This window comes from Gavia stellata, unplaced genomic scaffold, assembly GCF_030936135.1.
Source record: "Gavia stellata isolate bGavSte3 unplaced genomic scaffold, bGavSte3.hap2 HAP2_SCAFFOLD_42, whole genome shotgun sequence".
NCBI classification, from domain to species: Eukaryota; Metazoa; Chordata; class Aves; order Gaviiformes; family Gaviidae; genus Gavia; species Gavia stellata.
In genome coordinates, this window is record NW_026776913.1 from 1062869 (window position 1) to 1079682 (window position 16814).

The 16814-nt window shown below is 61.3% G+C and overlaps 1 protein-coding gene across 1 annotated transcript; it reads right to left on the bottom strand.

Annotated features, from left to right (window-relative positions):
- Positions 1-2389: 2389 nt before the first annotated feature.
- LOC132321437 (antigen WC1.1-like) lies at positions 2390-12371 on the bottom strand. The gene is made up of 13 exons (XM_059834932.1): positions 12317-12371; positions 11914-12095; positions 9989-10076; positions 8847-9155; positions 8478-8618; positions 7434-7760; positions 7033-7347; positions 6361-6675; positions 5423-5737; positions 4556-4693; positions 3745-3840; positions 3237-3320; positions 2390-2646 (listed from the first exon to the last, which is right to left on the bottom strand). Exons 1-13 carry the CDS (start codon positions 12369-12371, stop codon positions 2390-2392), a joined length of 2622 nt encoding a protein of 873 aa, XP_059690915.1.
- Between the last annotated feature and the right edge of the window lie 4443 nt (positions 12372-16814).

A 16814-nucleotide genomic window follows, 5' to 3' on the forward strand; every position in this document is an offset into this window, starting at 1 on the left:
GATCAGGGATGCACAGGCTTGTCCAAAGCCATGCCCAGGTGGCGAGGGCCAGAAGGTGGTGCCTCAGCTGCTCCATCAGCAAAAACACCCTCAATCAAAATGGGTTGTGAGACATGGCCTTTCACTGCAGGACGCCCAGCCCCCGGGAACGGTGAGCCCAAACTAAGAGAAATAAGGCTGCTCTCCTCTGGGTTTTCAACAGCCGAGCTCTGCCCGGCGTAGGGCAGCAGTGCTGAGAGTTGGGCTCTCACTGTGACCCCCCTCAGGTCGGTCCTTGGGAGCTGCAGGAGCAAGCACGGATCTGGGGCACAGTGATGATCCTGCCTCCTGCAGAGAACAGAGCCAGCCTGCAGGGCCAGAATGTTCAGGTCCCAAAATGCCATGAAATGGGCTCTTTCTGCTCAGCTGTGCTGCCCCCTCAAGCACACCCAGGCCTGTGGCTTATCTCCCCAAGGAGGAGGAGGCAAACCTCTACCAGGTGCCAGAGCAGGGGAGAAATATTATGCCTGTGGGAGGGCAGAGCTGGCGGGGAGGTGGCGCAGGACCGCCACTGGGTTCTTCTCCCTGGTCCCCACTTGGGGCACCTTGAGTCTGCAGGTCAGTGTCTGTACTGCCCGGAGGCCCCCGCCATCCTGTGTTCAGAAGATAACACTCCTCCCTTCCTCTTTACTTCACTTTTATACGTTACTTCTCTGAGATGCAGGGCTGCAGCTTGCCCCAGTGGGTAGTTTTCCAGGGAAAGGAGGCTGTTTGCAGTGCCCATGAATGTCACCCATCGCTGCTCTCCCATGGGGGCTGCCAGCAGGAAGGCTCCAGGGTGTGGGGCAGAGGGATGTGTGAGCCTGGGCTCCCCCAGGTCCCCCCAAGGGTCACCCCAGGTGTAGAGGAGCTCCCAGCAGGGAATGGGGCAACGCTGCCGTAGAAGAGGATGCTGGCAACAGCTGCTGCCTCTCTTCTCCTCTAGGGCCAGATCCTGCTCTTTGCAGTGCTACTGAGCTGCAGCTGCTCCCCACAGGGAGCCCTGCCACAGACAGCCAACGCACCTTCCAGCCCGCAGCAGAGGAGTCCATTGGGGAAGAGCTGGAGGGGTGTGGAGATCCACCAGTGGGAGCAGGGAGGGCAGTTTGGGCACCAGTTCCTGCCCAGGTGTCAAATCCTTCTCCCCACCTGGCTTCTGCATAAGAGGTTTCTCTGCCGTGGGCACTGGGGCAGGTAAAAGCCTGAGCAGAGAGAGATGGACCCTGGCTCAGCTCCCAGCAGTACCTGCTTTAGGGGAGGGACACAAAAATCTCCTCTGCCATGGAAATGTGCCCACATGAACATCCTCCTGGACGGGCCCTTCTCCAGGCCAGGGGCTGGGACATGGCTTTTGGCTGCAGCACACGTCTCGTGGGGATCCTTTCTCCATCCCCCTGGCCCTCCAACAGCGCTGAGAGAAAGGTGCCCCCATTCCCCTGCTCCCACCCCTCCTGTACCTGCACACAAGTACTGCCCCGACACAAACCCAGACTGGCACCACTGGTGAGGCAGAGGAGGACAGGGGTGGGGGCTGGAGGGGAGCAGGAGGAGGGGTCATAGGGCTGCCATGGAGCCTTACAGCCCCTGCTCAGGAAGAAGGCAGCTCTGCGGCTGTGACAAGAGTGCTCGGGGTCTGCGAGTGCCTGGGCAGCAGGAACAGCCCCTGGAGACTTGGGTCCTGGCAGAGCATGAGGAGAGGGAATTCCAGTCCCATGTGTCCCAGACACTGGCTCTGCACCCTGTGCTGGGGCAGTGGGGAGCAGAACTGCCTCCGAACCATTGTGGGAGGTAATCCGTGGCCATGATCCCCCTGGGGTGGGCTGGGGTGTTCAGGGCACTGCAGCCGCCTTAGGGCTCACTTGTGTGGGGCCACAGCCCAGGGCTTACCCTGACATGGCAGCTCTGTCATGGCCTCTGCACTGTGGGACCAGAAGGTAGGGCCTGGGGCAAGGAGCAGCTGGGAAACCCCGGGGTGAGGAAATGGGTGCTCCCACTGGGGTTGCATCATGGGACCTATCAGAGAGACATTTTGACTAGAAACTGCCCGTGGCCAGCAGGATGGAAGTGTCTCTGTCAGTACGATTATCCCCCAGGGACCATGGGCTCTCGCAGCCCCACAACCTCACCCCAAGCCTGCTGTCCCTGAGACACGACCTTTCCCCACCACCATGTCTTTGTGCTCTGCTCCCCTAGACCAGCCTCAGGGAGACACCGCGACACCTGGGCAGGCAAGCAGCAGCTCAGGGTCAAAGTCCCCCGAGACTTTTAATAAGAACAAGTATGATGTACAGCATAAGAATGGGAAGAAAAATAGAGGAAACTCTGGACTGTTTCTGCTGCGCATGGGTCAAGGGAGATGGTGCCCTGGAGCTCACAGCTCTCCCAGCTGCACAGACCTCTCCTCCCTCCTGGCTGCACCCAGCGGCACAGCAGGGTTGGGCTCTCCTGGCCTGGGGCTCAGGCACTGTTGTGCACTGAGCTCCCGTGTCACAGCCTTTGTGTCCTCACAAGGATGTGCCAGAGACACCTCTTCAGCATCATCATAGCCCGTACTCCCCAGGGACAGGGACAAGGTGACTCCTTCAGCTCCAGGGACCCCGGCACTTCTCTGGGAGTGCAGGCTGCCCCCTGCAAGCAGCGAAGCAGGACGTTGCAGTTCGCCCCATGGGTTCTGTACATCACTTCCCTCCCTGTTCCTCACCACATTCAGCTCCTTCTCCCACCCCCAGTCCCTCCAAGGGAAACTCCTGGGTCAGGTTCCCTCTTCCCATGAGGCTGGGGTCTCAGTATGGCAGCGGCTTGGGTGGCACCAGGGATGACACCCCCGGAACCAGCAACACTGAATTTCCCTCTCACCTCTGGCTGCATCCCTGGTCCCTGCTCCCTCCTCTGGCACCCTGGGCAGTTCCCAAGCTCCCTGCCCAGGGGCAGCATCCTCCCCTGGGTCAGAAACCTCCCTGGCATCATCATAGCCATCCGCTGGCTCACCTCCGGGCAGGACAAGAACATCTGAAAGCAGAGGGGAGCTGGTGACAGTGAGAAGGTACGTCCTGCAGAGCAGAGGGCGGGAGGATGTTCTGGGACACAGGGCTGAGACACTGGTGTTGGCAGTACCATGGGAGACCCCCAGGTCCTGCCCATCTCTGACAGTGACACTCAGTGACACCTTTGTCCATCGCAAGTCTGCAGGGAGATCAACCCCTTCCTGCCTCCGTTACCTGGTGCTGATCCCAGACCATCCTCCTCCTCGCTCACGCCAGGGTAGGGCTGCAGCTGGGTCAGGGACTCCTCTGAATAGGAGCCTGGAGGGATGCACAGCGGGTGTTATGGAGCAAGCCCCACTGACCTGGCTCGTGGTCAGCACTGCTGGGGAAGGGGGACCCACCGAGCTGGGGCTGAATAGGGAAGAGGGATGGGAATTCACCCTGCTCCCCTGGGACAAACCCTGTCTCAAAGGTGCTCCCAGAGCTGCCCTAGGACAGCCCCTTCCCTCACTCCTTGGCTGTCCCATGGGGTGCAGGGGCAGGCAGAGAGGGGCTGTCCAGCTGGGATGGGCAAAGCTGGTTGGGAGGAAGCTCCTCTCCCAGGCCCAGGACCTGCATGCTCTCCCCACAGACCACACGGCCCCAGCGCTGAATGGGCTGGGGGCCTTACGGGGATCAGCCCTGGGTTATGGCCAGGGAAAAGGGTCCTGCAGATGCGCCTCCAGGGACGACCCACACCCACCTGAGCGACCAAACCTCGCCTGCTTCTCCCACGCTGGGCTGTAACCAACCTCCTCATACACGGCCTCGGGGAATGGTTCCTGAGCTCTCCAGGAGCCTGGGGACACAGGCAGGGCTGGCACAGGGAAAGGCAGAGGGGCAATGGGACCCCACTGTTCTCCCGCAGACCTGTTCCTTGGGGCTGGTCCTACAGCACAGCCCCACTGTGTTGCCCAGGCACAGCTGCCACATCCTCAGTGAGGGCAACATCACTGTGGAGGTTATCTGGGGCAGTGTCATCCTCGCATCATCCTTTTGGAGACAGCGCTCATGCCCCTCTGGCCCCTGGGTCATGCCCCCTTGCCTGACCCCAGAGCAGCTCCCATGTTTCCTCTCCACCTGGAGCTGCCCCTTATCTGCCCCATGGGTCCACAGCAGAGCCCCTGCCCTGCCAGGGGGTGGGAAGGGCTGGGCAGAGGGACAGCCCAGGGGCCTGACACCGTGGAGATGGACCATGCTGCCTCGCACTCCTCCTGTCATCTCCCTTGCCCCAGAGCCCCCTCCAGTGCTACCTAGAGCACTGCCAGCCTTGGCCATCCCCACTCTGCCATTTCTCTCCTCGCTCTATCGCTAGCTCCCCCCGCCTCTGGGCTCTCTCCACCCCTTACTGCTGGTGCCCCACAGCCAGGCACTCAATGGGGCCGTGCATGGGACAGGTGGCAGTACACAGTCTCATCCCCCCAGCTCTGCTCATGCCCCTGGCTGACACCCTGCAGCACCCCAAAGCCCTTCCAGGAGGCATCTCCCCCTGGGACAGCTGTGGAAGGACCCACCTCTGCGCCCAGCCCTGGCGCTTAGCACTTGCCCAGCCAGGAGGGCCAGGAGCAGGCAGAGAAGGGCCCCCAGGATGATGCAGATGATGACGGGCACTGAGACTCTCCCACTGCTGGTCAGACGGCCTCGGGTGGGATCTGCATGGGCAAGAACATGGAAGGGGCAGCAGCAGGCCCGGGAGAGGTGGAGGCAGCACCAGTCCTGACCCCCAGCACACAAGGCAGCAGGGGGTGGAGGGCCCCAGGGGTAGAGTGACGGGGAAGCTTCCACCCTGCTGAGTAAATTACAACCCTCCCTAACCCTCCACCACCCACCCAGTGCCTCCTCCTGGGAGTTTCACACCCTAGCAAGGAGCCCCTTCCATCCAGCTGTGGGTCACAGTCTGGCCATGGGGATACCCAGCCCTGGGGGGAGGACAAGTTACCTGCTCGGGGTGGGGATGCTGCTGTCCTGGCTATAGCTGCAGAGGAGGAAAAGGAGAGCTGGGCTGAGAGGGCGGGTGTGCCTCCTCCTCAGCACACCGTGTATGTGTCTGTAGGTGTCCTTGACACATCCCACCCAAATTGCCCCTCCTGTAGTGCTAGAGAGGGAGGCTGGGACTGGGTCCAGGGCTTCTGCTGTGGGCAGCAGGCAGGATGGCACAGCCAGCCCAGGGGATAGCCCTGGGGCTGCAGGGCCCCACGGGCAGTGGCCAGAGGATGTCCAGTTCCACCAAGACTGCTCCCCACCTGGCACCAGGCTCCTGCACTCTGCAGGAACGTTCTTGCTCTTGGGAGGTCAGGGGCCATGCCAGGGCCAAGTGGACAAAAGGCCTTCCCCAGCTCCCTGCCAATACCCAAGCAAGGGGTCCCAGTCCTGCCACTCACCTGAGCAGCGCACGGCAGCATCTTCCTTATGCCGGCAAACACCGCTGTCCCCGGGCCGGGCCCAGCAGTCCTGTAAGGACAGCTCTGTCCCCTGGCACTCCACCTGCTCCAGCCAGATGGGGCCCATCCCCATCCCAAACGCAGCCTCATGCAGGGCAGACACTGCGGGGCCACAGCCCAGCTGCCTGCACGCCACTTCAGCATCCCGCATGTCCCAGGAGTCATCGCACACCGTCCCCCAAGAGCCACGGTGCCAGACCTCCACTCTGCCTGAGCACCCGTCCTCGCCTCCCACTGCACGAATCTTCTCCCTGTCTGGAGAAGGCAAAGACCTCCCATGGCACTGAGACAGCTGGCAGAGCCCTGCCAGACAAGAAGGGTACACAGGGAGCAGCTCCCTACCTGTGCAGCTCGTGGAGTTGGGGCACGGGGCCAACGGGCTCTGGGGCATTTCTGGGCGTCCCCCTGAAGAAGGAAACACTGTGGTGAAGGAGTTTGTTTGGGGGATCGTGCAGAACAGAGCAGGGCTGAGCTCTGCTTGTGCCTCCCTTTGCCATCATGATCACGGCAGCAACTGAACACCGGTCATTCAGGGGACACGCGTTGGACTGTGGGGGGACCCAGATTGCTCAGCCCCAAAAGGTCCCTGGTTTGCAGAGCAGCAGGAGGGTGTCCATGGAGGGAAGGCACCTCTGAATCCTGTCTGGTCTGTTCTGAGACCTCACCTAGAGATACCTCTGCCTCCCCTGGGCGCTGCTGGCAACCTGGGTGGCAACTGCTGCTGGACATGTGTGGCTGCGGTCATGCTTGTGCCACTGGCAACACAAGGGTCTGACATGGAAAAGAAAAGCCCCTCCAAGCCCTTTCTCTGTGTTTGGCTATGCCCAGCGGGTAGCAGGATCTGGGGTGACACGGGTGCCCAAACGGCTCAGAGTTACCGTTGCAGATGATGTGGACCTCGTCTCGCAGGTCTTCGCATGACTGTGGGTCCCAGGGAGCCGAGGGACACTGCCAGAAGGAGCTGGTTTTCTCCCCACACTGCACCTTATCCAGCCACGCGGGGCCAGACACCCTACCATAGGGCAGGCCTGTTTCCTGGGATCCTCTGTCTCCGCAGCCCAGCTCCTTGCATGCCAGCGACACCGTGTCGAGAGTCATCGAGTTGGAGCAAATGCTCCCCCATGTCCCGTTGTAGAAAACCTGCAGGCGCCCAGAGCAGCCGTCGCTGTTCTCCAGCCTCAGGGCCACGAACTCTGGGAGGAAAGGCACCAAGGGGGAACAGGCTGGTCTGGGGCTGTGGGAGCCAGGACACCTCTGCACCCGCCAGGCACTCAGACGGGCAGGGGCAGGGCCAGCACACCCGCCTTGCACCCAGGGGCAGAGAGAAGTCCCTGATGGACAGACACCCCTGCCCTTCCCGCTAACCCTTGGGGACAGCTGAGCTCCCCAGGGACCCCCGGTGGGACTGAGGGTGCCCATGCATGGGTGTCCACAGGATGGGCTTGGGCAGGAGCTCAGAGGCAGCCAGGGAGAGCCTTGGCCATGCCCGGCCCTCCGTGTGTCCTGGCCTCCCCAGGAACCAGGCTCCCACCACAGCTCCCAGCACAGACCTGAACAGACGACTCCCGCATCCTCTTTGTGCCCGCAGTCGTGCTGCCCCCAGGGCCTGGCAGGGCAGTCCCAGAGAGCAGCTTCGGCCCCGGAGCAGTTCACGCCATCCAGCCAGATCTGCCCGGAGCCTTCCCCAAACTGAGCAGAGCCAGCCACCTCCACTGCCCCTCCGCAGCCCAGCTGATGGCAAACGACGGCAGCATCAGACAGGTCCCAGCCATCGTCGCAGACAGTCCCCCAGCTGCCCTGGTAGTAGATCTCCACTCTCCCGGCGCAGCGCCCAGCCCCGTTCACCAGCCGGACCCGCCGGCTCCCTGTAGTGGGTAGAAACCCCTGTTGCTCTCAGGGGCCGGCTGCCCACCCACCCTGTCACCTGGGGGGCCCGTGCAACGCCGCTCACCCCAGCAAATGACTCCCACGTCCTCCGCAACCCCTGCCGCCAGTGCACTCTCAGGCAGGGAGGTGTTGCAGAGGGTCAGGTTGGCCTCGTGCCCTGTGCACCTGACCCCTCGCAGCCCCACAGGGCCCGTCCCTCGCTCCGGCTTTGGGGGGTTGTAAGCTCCCCCTGCCTCTCCGCACCGCAGCTGCCGGCACACCACGCTGGCCTCCTGCACATCCCACTGGTCATCCAGGACTCTGCCCCACGTCCCATGCTGGAAGATCTCCACTCGCCCATCGCACCGGCTCCCTCCACCCACCAGCCGCAGGGATGCAAAGCTGGCTGAGCCTAGGGAGAGCAGAGATACCACAGCCATTGGCGGCACCGGGGAGCATGGTACCCTTCAGGGAGCAGGGCAAGAGGGGATTTTCCGACCAAACAGGACAAGATTGAGCCTTGTGTTGGTGAGAAGAGAGGGCAAAGCTTTGGCCTGTTCTACAGCTCACACCCAGGTCTGCTGCTGCTGGGGGCTCCTGCCTGGGTGGTGGGATGAGGCTCTGCAGGGCCCTCTGTGGGGATGGGATGCCGCTGTCTGCAGCCAGAGGGCTGAGGCAGTGCCCTGCAGCCCTGTCCTGGGCTCATCCCAAAGTATAGGAACAGAGGAGCCCAGGCCTGGCAGCGGCACCAGGGCCTAAGCCACTGCCCTGATGCTTCAGTCCTCAGCTCTCCCGCAGCAGAGTGGTCAGACTAAGCAGGCAAAGCCCTCCCGTTGGCTCCTGGGTTTCTCCAGGGAGAAATTCAGCCTGGTACTGCCTTGCGACCCCTACTTTGGGTGGCCATGATGCACACAAAGGGCGAATGAAGTTAAGGCAGCATTTTTCCGGCACTCACCTGAGCAAATAACAGCAGCGTTGCTCCCGCGGGAGCATGGTGAGGCCCCCAGGGTGATCACTGGGCACTGACCCAGGTGGGCTTCAGTCCCGTCACAGTGGAATGAGTCTCTCCAGACAGGGCCAGTCTCTCTCCCAAAATACTCTCCTCCAGGAATGGACTCGGCAAACCCACAGTTGAGTTGATGACAGAGAACGTGGGCATCCGACAGATCCCAGTGGGAGGCACAGAGGGTCCCCCAGGTCCCCAGCACCTGGACCTCCACCCTCCCTGCACATGGCGTGCTGCCGTTCACCAGCCTGAACCCTGTGTACTCTGGGGACAGAGGAGGAGGAGAGAGGGCGGATTGGTGCTCTTGTACCCCCAGTAGCTGGCGGGGAGGCCAGAGGAACAGCATGCCTTTCTTCTCCTTCTGCACTATTTTCATGCTGCAGACAATCCCCTCATCCCTCCTGCCCTCACACCCGGCCCAGCACGGTCCTTGTTCTGTTCCCCAACCCCGGGCACAGCCCCAGTGTTCAACACCCCACCCCGAGTCCTTACGTGTGCAGGTGACAATAGCGCTGTTCACGTGGGTGCAGGGCTGGTCCCTGGGGGACCCTCTGGGGCAGGAGGCCAGGAGGGATTCATTCCCCACACACTGCAGCGCTCCATCCCAGATGGGACCGACCCCTTCTCCAAAGTGACCTCCTCCAGTGACAGGCAGGGCCACGCCGCACTGCAGCTCCCTGCAGACCACGTCAGCAGCTTTGGGACCAAAGTGGGAATCACAGACAGTTTTCCACTGGTCCCCATCACGGATCTCCACACGTCCTGAGCAGTGGCTCTTCCCTTCCACCAGCCGGACAAATCCTGGAAAAAACACAAAGCAACTGGGAGTTCCCAGAGACCTCTGGCAGTTACATTTCCACATCTCTGGTGACCTTCAAGCAAGCCATGACCAAATCACCCATTGCACATCCCAGAGGAAGCTGTGGGGGAGTGTTGGTGCCACAAAGGCATCCAGGAACCCTTGCGCCCCTTCACTACACCATCACAGCACTCAAGGGTACGTGCCTATCTTAGACCCACAGCAGACCCTGCAAACCATGTTGCTGCCTTTGGGACCAAAGTGTGAGTCACAGACAGTTATCCAGAGGTCGTCCTCATGCGTCGCTACATGTCCTTAAAAGGGGCTCTCCCCTCAGACCAGCTGGACAGATTCTGGACCAACCAAAGACCCCTGAGATTTCCCACAGCCCTTTGGTTGCCACGGGCAAAAAGCCCCACGACCACCCCTGCTGTTCTCAGGGGGTGCTGATGGCACAAACACATCAGGGCCCCCCTGCTGCTCCTCAGAAATCAGCACAGCACTTGTGGGCTTGCTTCTCCCCCAAAGCCATAGCCACAGGCACCGCTCAGACAAACTGCTGCTGCCCCAGAGGCCTGGGGCTGCCTGGCACTGGTCCCTGGGCACTGCAGCACCTGAAGCACTTGGGGTCCAGGGAAATGCGCCCAGGCGCTGTTGGCTGCTGCAGCTTGCTCTGCCCCACTGAGCTCAGGGCCAGACGTGAGGAACCCCTTGGAGCTGCCAGAAATGCACCCCATTCCCCAGGGGGTCTTGAACTGTTGGGGTGCTTCGGGTAGATGGAGTAAGTCACAGAGCAGAAGCATGGTGAGGCTGTACCTGCAGTCAGTGTCTGTACCAGCCCCTCGCTCCAGCACCCTCCTGGGAAAGAGGTCCTCAGCCATGGCCAGAGTGCACTTCTGGATGCGCATGTCCCTGGCCAACAGCTGGGAAGAGGGCAGGAGAGTGGACAGAAGAGCAACCCTGGGCTTCCACGAGCTCCCAGTGCAAGGGCAGGCACAGAGGAGAGCCAATAAACGGTGGCACATCCAAAAGTGCAAGGCAGCCCGGCGCTGAGAGAGACCTGAGAGGCTGGGCAGCGGGTCAGCACTGCCTGGACAGGGCTGTATCCTCACGGGAAGTCTCTTGTGGGGTGACCCTGGGAGAGGAATGAAGTGCCACATGCCACCCCACTCGTCTGCCCAAGCCCCGTGGTCTTCCTCTGCAAGCAATCCCTTTGCTTGGGCCAAGGGACTCCTGTCTGCCAGGGGGCACAACCCAAAATTCCCCATCCATCTCACGCCCTTCCCTGCAGCTGTGGGTGTCTGCGTGAGTCACTCTTGGTGCCTCTGGCATGGGGGGACCTGGCCCTCCCCTCAGTGCTGCCAGACAGGCCCTGGGTGAAAGGGAGGAGAAAGATGGGAACCAACAGACACTGCGGGGCTGGGTGGGGGATTTATCTGAGCCACTTCAGGGGCCAGGCAGGGTATGGACACCCTGGGGCAGGTTCCCACTGGGCCTTCCCCAGGGATGGAGGACATCAGCAATGACAATCCCAGCTCAGCAGTTCAACCAGCATCATGGGACCCTGCTCAAGTGTCCATGTGTTGCTCCCTGAAGGCACAACCAGGCCCCTTTCCCTGTCCTACCTCCCAAGGTGGAGAACAGGCTCTCCCTTACCTGAACACGTCACTCCAGCATCACCACTGTGACCACAGTCATGTTCACCCCATCCTCCGTGTGTGCAGTCAGACAGGGCAGACTCAGTGCCATTACAGCCAACATCATCCATCCAAATGGGGCCGGATCCTGGCCCAAAGTGTCCGTACTGAGGCGCTCCAACAGCAGACCCACAGTCCAGCTGCTTACAAACCACTGCAGCATCATCCATGCTCCAGTCGTCACCACACACGGTCCCCCACTGGCCCCTGTGTTTCACCTCCACTCTCCCGGCACAGTGTTTGCCGCCATCCGCCAGCCTCACCTCCGCAGCACCTTCAAACACTGACACAGGACCAGTCAAGACAGTGCCGAGCCCCGGCACTGTGGGTCTGGGGAAACTCCTGCCCGGACGGAGTCAGAGGTACCAGGGTGGGAGCCCACTCCCTGCCAGGCTGTTCCCAGGGCAGTGCAGGGGTTCCTTCTATCCCCACGGGCTGTGCAAGGTTAGGGGTGCCCAGCTCCAGCCCTACTGTGTTGTTTGTGGCCCCACAGACCTTGACACTCCCACCCAATGGCCAGCTGTCCCCTGTCCCCAGCCCAGGGCACCCGCTCCTCCCCAGCCAGCACCCTGAGAAGAGACCTGTCCCCACCAGGGCTCCCCCAGGCACACACTGCTGCTTCTCCCCGGGGCCCCCAGCTCCCCTGGACCACAGCCTGCCTAGGGCACCTCCCAACCCATCCTCCACCCTCAGGCCTTCCTGTGTCCCCTGTGGGGCAACACGGTGATCCCAGGGAGCCCTCCCAACCCATGCCCCCTCCTTGTCCCCAAGGCCTCAGCCCAGCCCTGCCCTTGTCGAGGATCCCCCAGGAAGGTCACCTCTCTGCCAGCCTGTGGCAACAGATACCCCAGTTCCCTTGTCTCCACAGCACAACCTGCCTCCCCCGCCCCAGGCTGGGGCTCAACCCAGTGTTCAACACCCCACCGGAATTCTTACATGTGCAGGTGACAATAGCGCTGTTCACGTGGGTGCAGGGCTGGTCCCTGGGGGACCCTCTGGGGCAGGAGGCCAGGAGGGATTCATTCCCCACACACTGCAACGCTCCATCCCAGATGGGACGGACCCCTTCTCCAAAGTGACCTCCTCCAGTGACAGGCAGGGCCACGCCGCACTGCAGCTCCCTGCAGACCACGTCAGCAGCTTTGGGACCAAAGTGGGAATCACAGACGGTTTTCCACTGGTCCCCGTCATGGATCTCCGCACGTCCTGAGCAGCGGCTCTTCCCTTCCACCAGCCGGACAAATCCTGGAAAAAACACAAAGCAACTGGGAGTTCCCAGAGCCCTCTGGCAGTTACATTTCCACATCTCTGGTGACCTTCAAGCAAGCCATGACCAAATGACCCATTGCACATCCCAGAGGAAGCTGTGGGGGAGTGTTGGTGACATAAACACATCCAGCCTCGCCCTCCCTGCGCCCCTTCTCTACACCCTCAGGGCTCTAGAGGTTATGTGTCTGGTGCAGCACCAGGCTCAACTTTGACAATCTGCTGCTGCACAAAGTGCCCTTCACTGCCCGGCATGGTCCCCCCAGCACCGCAGTGGTGTGCGCAGTTTGGGTCCACAAGAACTGGCCCAGATGATAATGACTGCTGCAGCCTGCTCAGTCCCTGCAGAGCTTGCGACCAGGCAGGACCATCACCTTGATGCAGCCATAAATACAACATGCTCCCAGGGGTGTTCTAGGGTGCTGGGAGGTTCCTTTTAAGCAGGAGATGTCACAGAGCACAGAAATGCTGCAGCTGTAATCATGGCTGGTGCCTGTACAGACCCCTCTGATGCCTGCTCAAGGGGGGATGTTCTCAGCCAGGGACACAACGCTCTGCCTGGATGTGTGCACAACCCGGATCAACACCCAGACAGAGGGGCAGGAGTTTCACATGCCCCCCTGGGCCCATGCCTACTCTCACGGAACAGCCAGCACAGATGAGGATCTGCAAGTGCTGCCAAAGTCCCTGGTGTCATGGGGCAGTGTAGGGAGATGTGGGCAGGCAGGAGAGGTTGGGCAGTGGCCAGCACAACCTGCACGGGGTCATGTCCCCGCAGGGCTGTCACAGTCCCAGGGACATCCTAGCGCCAGCCTGGGACTCTGGCGATGCAGGAAGAAGCAGCCAGGGTCAAGCAGCCACCAAGCCGTGAGGCCTCGCAGTGCTGGATCACACAGCTGAGCCCTCGGGACAGGCAGCAAAGGGCTTTGTGGCCACCCTGCTCCTTTGCCCAGGGCCCACCACTCTAAAAAGTCCCTTCAATTCAGTCGAGGTGCTCATGTCTGTGAGGGGGAACTACCCAGTGTGACCAGCCATCTCACGCCAGTCCTCCAAGATGTGGGGTGCCAAGCAAGTCCCCCGTGGTGTTTCCAGGACAGGGACCCTCAGCATTTTTGTCTGGGAACTGGCAGAATAGGTGGAGATCGATGAAGCCCAGTGGACACCCTGGGTCAGGCATGAAGGATTCATCTGCAGCCCAAGACACCAACTGAGGCGGGGCTGAGAAACTGAGGCAGAGTTAGTTCGCCTTGGGGTAGGCTCCCACTGGGCTTTCCCTGGAGACCGATTACACCAGCAACGACAGTCCTGGCTCGGCAGTGTGATTGGCCACACTGGGCCCTGATTAGACATCTGCTTGTTGCTCCCTGAGGGCACAGCCAGGTTCCTTTGCCTGTCCCAGCCCCAAAGGCAGGCAACAGCTGACCCCTTACCTGAACATGTCACTCCAGCGTCAAAACGATGATCACAGTTGTGTTCACCCCATCCTCTGTGTGTGCAGTCAGACAGGGCAGACTCGGTGCCATTACAGCCAACATCATCCATCCAAATGGGGCCGGATCCTGGTCCAAAGTGTCCGTACTGAGGAGCTCCAACAGCAGACCCACAGTCCAGCTGCTTACAAACCACTGCAGCATCGTTCATACTCCAGTAGTCACCACACACGGTCCCCCACTGGCCCCTGTGTTTCACCTCCACTCTCCCGGCACAGCGCCTGCCGCCATCCGCCAGCCTCACCTCCACAGCTCCTTTAAACAACAACATGGGATGGGTCAGGAGAGCACCAAGCCTTAGCACTGCATGTCTGGGGGAACCCCCTGCCCAGGTAGAGTCAGAGGTGCCAGGGTGGGAGCCCACTCCCTTCCAGGCTGTCCCCAGTACAATGTGAGGGTCCCTTCTATCCTCAGGGGCTGCACAAGGCTGGGGGTGTTGAGTTCTGGCCCGGCTGAGTCATTCACCATCCCACCACACAAGGTACCTTTTCCCATTACAATGACCATGTGCCCCCCCGCCCATACCCACCCGCACACTGCCCAGCCCTGCACTGGGCACCCGCTCCTCCACAGCCCAGCACCCCCTGAACAGCCCCAGGCACCCAGGCCTGCAGCTTCCCATGCAAACCGCCTGCCCCAGCACCGTCCAAACCCAACCCCACGCCGGGGCTTTCCATGTTCCCAGGGAGCACCGAGACGATCCCGATGGTCCCCCAACCCACATCCCCTCCTCGCCTCTGGTGTCAGTTCAGTCCCTGCACTGAGCCAGGCCCCCCAGGAAGGATGTCTCTCTACTGTAGATGCCCGGTCCCCTTCTCTCTGAGAGGTACGAACTGCTGTCATGGGGTCAGGGCTCCCCTGGAACAAGGGGGCAGCGAGCCGCACAGAAACCCTCTGGGGTAGCCCAAAGGTTGGCAGTGCCCTGGGGATCTCTGGGTGCTGCCATCACTAGCTAGGCCACCACCGGCTCCAAAGGCACCGTGCTGGGGAAGAGGGGGGTGTCCAAAAGGGTACCCCAGGACAGGGTGTCTATGAATCAAGCTAGGCAGAGGCTGCCCTAAACACTGGAACCCCGGAAAAGGAGACACTCTCTCCCACCCAGATGGGCACAGGGAAAGGCACAGGGTCCATGGACTTGAGCACCTTCTGGCCCTCGTCTCAGTGGCACCTGCAAAGAAACCCCGTTCCCAGACAGATCCCAATGACCACGCTGGTACCCGCTGGCCCTGGGCTGTGGGACAAGGGAGTCGGCACTTACCTCTGCACAGCTGCACCCAGAGCAGCAGCCACAGCACCTCAGGGGACAGGAGTCCCTCTGTGCCCATCCTGAGCCTTCTGCCCTGCCAGCACATTCCTGCTCTGCCACACTCCCTGCCACAGCACCTGGGGACTCATGGGGACAATGGCAGCGGGATGGCAATATATCTCCGCACATGCCAGCCCAGCTACAGAAGGAGCCAATCGAAGCAGCAGCAGCACCTTTTTAGACATTATCGGGAGCTATCTCCCCTCCGACACAGCCGAGCCCTCCAATGAACTTCTCCAGTTCAATTCATGACCATATATGAGGGATGGCTCCGCTGCAAATGTCACGTCACTGTGGTGGTGGGACATCACAGGACAGGACCGGTTGTAGTGGGGGAAATGCATTTTTTCACCCCTTGAACCCTGCTGTGTGGACCAGGAGCACTGAGCATCTCCTATGTTGGGCACATCCAAGAGCCCAAGGCGCGAGTGTCCAGCCATCCCCCTGCCATGGGAACCGCAGGGCTGGGACTGCACTGAGGGCTGTGTCAGGAAGGGAAGGGAACAGCCCCTGCCCCTGCTACAGACCCTGCTGCACTGGGAGCAGCAGCTGCGAAAGGGCCTTAGCCCAGGCCAGAGCCCCATGCCAGGAGTGCTGGCTCGCCTGTCCCTCCCTGGAGAGCCCCATGGAAGGTCCCTTCAAATGAGCTGGAGCTGGGATGTGTCCCTGTCCTGGCAGCAGACATGCAGCCCGCAGGCTCACATGCATCCCTGACTCTTGGCATGTCACCGAGGGGCCGTTATTCCCCGCGGGTGGCTCCGGAGCTGCAGCCTGCAGGTGCACAAACCACAGCCCACGTGGCCTCGCAGCGCTCCCCGCGCTCCCCCCCATCACGCCCAGGCAGGAAGTCTGTGGTTTCCCCCTGGCGCCGTGCCCTGGCACATCCCTGCGGTGCCCCCGAGCCACCCCAACCCCGACTGCTCCAGCCAGGGCTGCAGGGGCTGCTCCTTCGGCCTCACAGGTATGGGACCGGGCAGCTCCTGTCCCCCGTGATGCCCTTGTGACAGCACACGGTTGCTCTGCACCGAGCCCCGATGGCCATGGGCTGCCACTGGTGACGTGACCTCATACCCTCCTACTGCCACTGCTGTGTGCTCATGGGTTATAGTGATGGTGACCTCACACCCCTCCTACTGCCACCGCTGTGTGCTCATGGGTTATAGTGATGGTGACCTCATACCCTCCTACTGCCACTGCTGTGTGCTCATGGGTTATAGTGATGGTGACCTCATACCCTCCTACTGCCACTGCTGTGTGCTCATGGGTTATAGTGATGGTGACCTCACACCCCTCCTACTGCCACCGCTGTGTGCTCATGGGTTATAGTGATGGTGACCTCACACCCCTCCTACTGCCACCGCTGTGTGCTCATGGGTTATACCTCCCCCATGGCATCCCTGTAATGAAATGGGATCTCCCCAGAGCACTGGGGAGATTAGCAGCAGTCATCCCCATCCAGCTGGAGCTGCTTCCCTCCCTGACCAGGAAGGCCAGTGTGGAGTCACTGGTGGCCCCAGGCACCAGAGCCAAATAGCTCTGCAGAGCAGCACCACGAACTCGGGGCCCTGGGAAGATATTGGGGAGCCATATGAGTTTGCTGCTGTCCCTTGGTCTCTGTGCCCAGCACATGTCCTTGAGACAGCCTCCTCCACCCCATGCGCTGGCCCTTACCCCAAAGTCACGCCCAGTCCTCGTTCCCCATACCAGCCGTTTCCAGCCCTGGCCATTCACCGTGGACCAGGTGAAGGCTGATCTTTGAAATATGACCAGCTCCATCCTCTTGCTGGGCTCAGTGTCTGCACTGGGGGAACAGCCAGACCTGCATGGGCTCACACATGCCCAGACCCTGGCAGGCCCCAGAGCAGGGCTGAGCCCCAGTGCCCTGCACCACAGCTCGTAGTA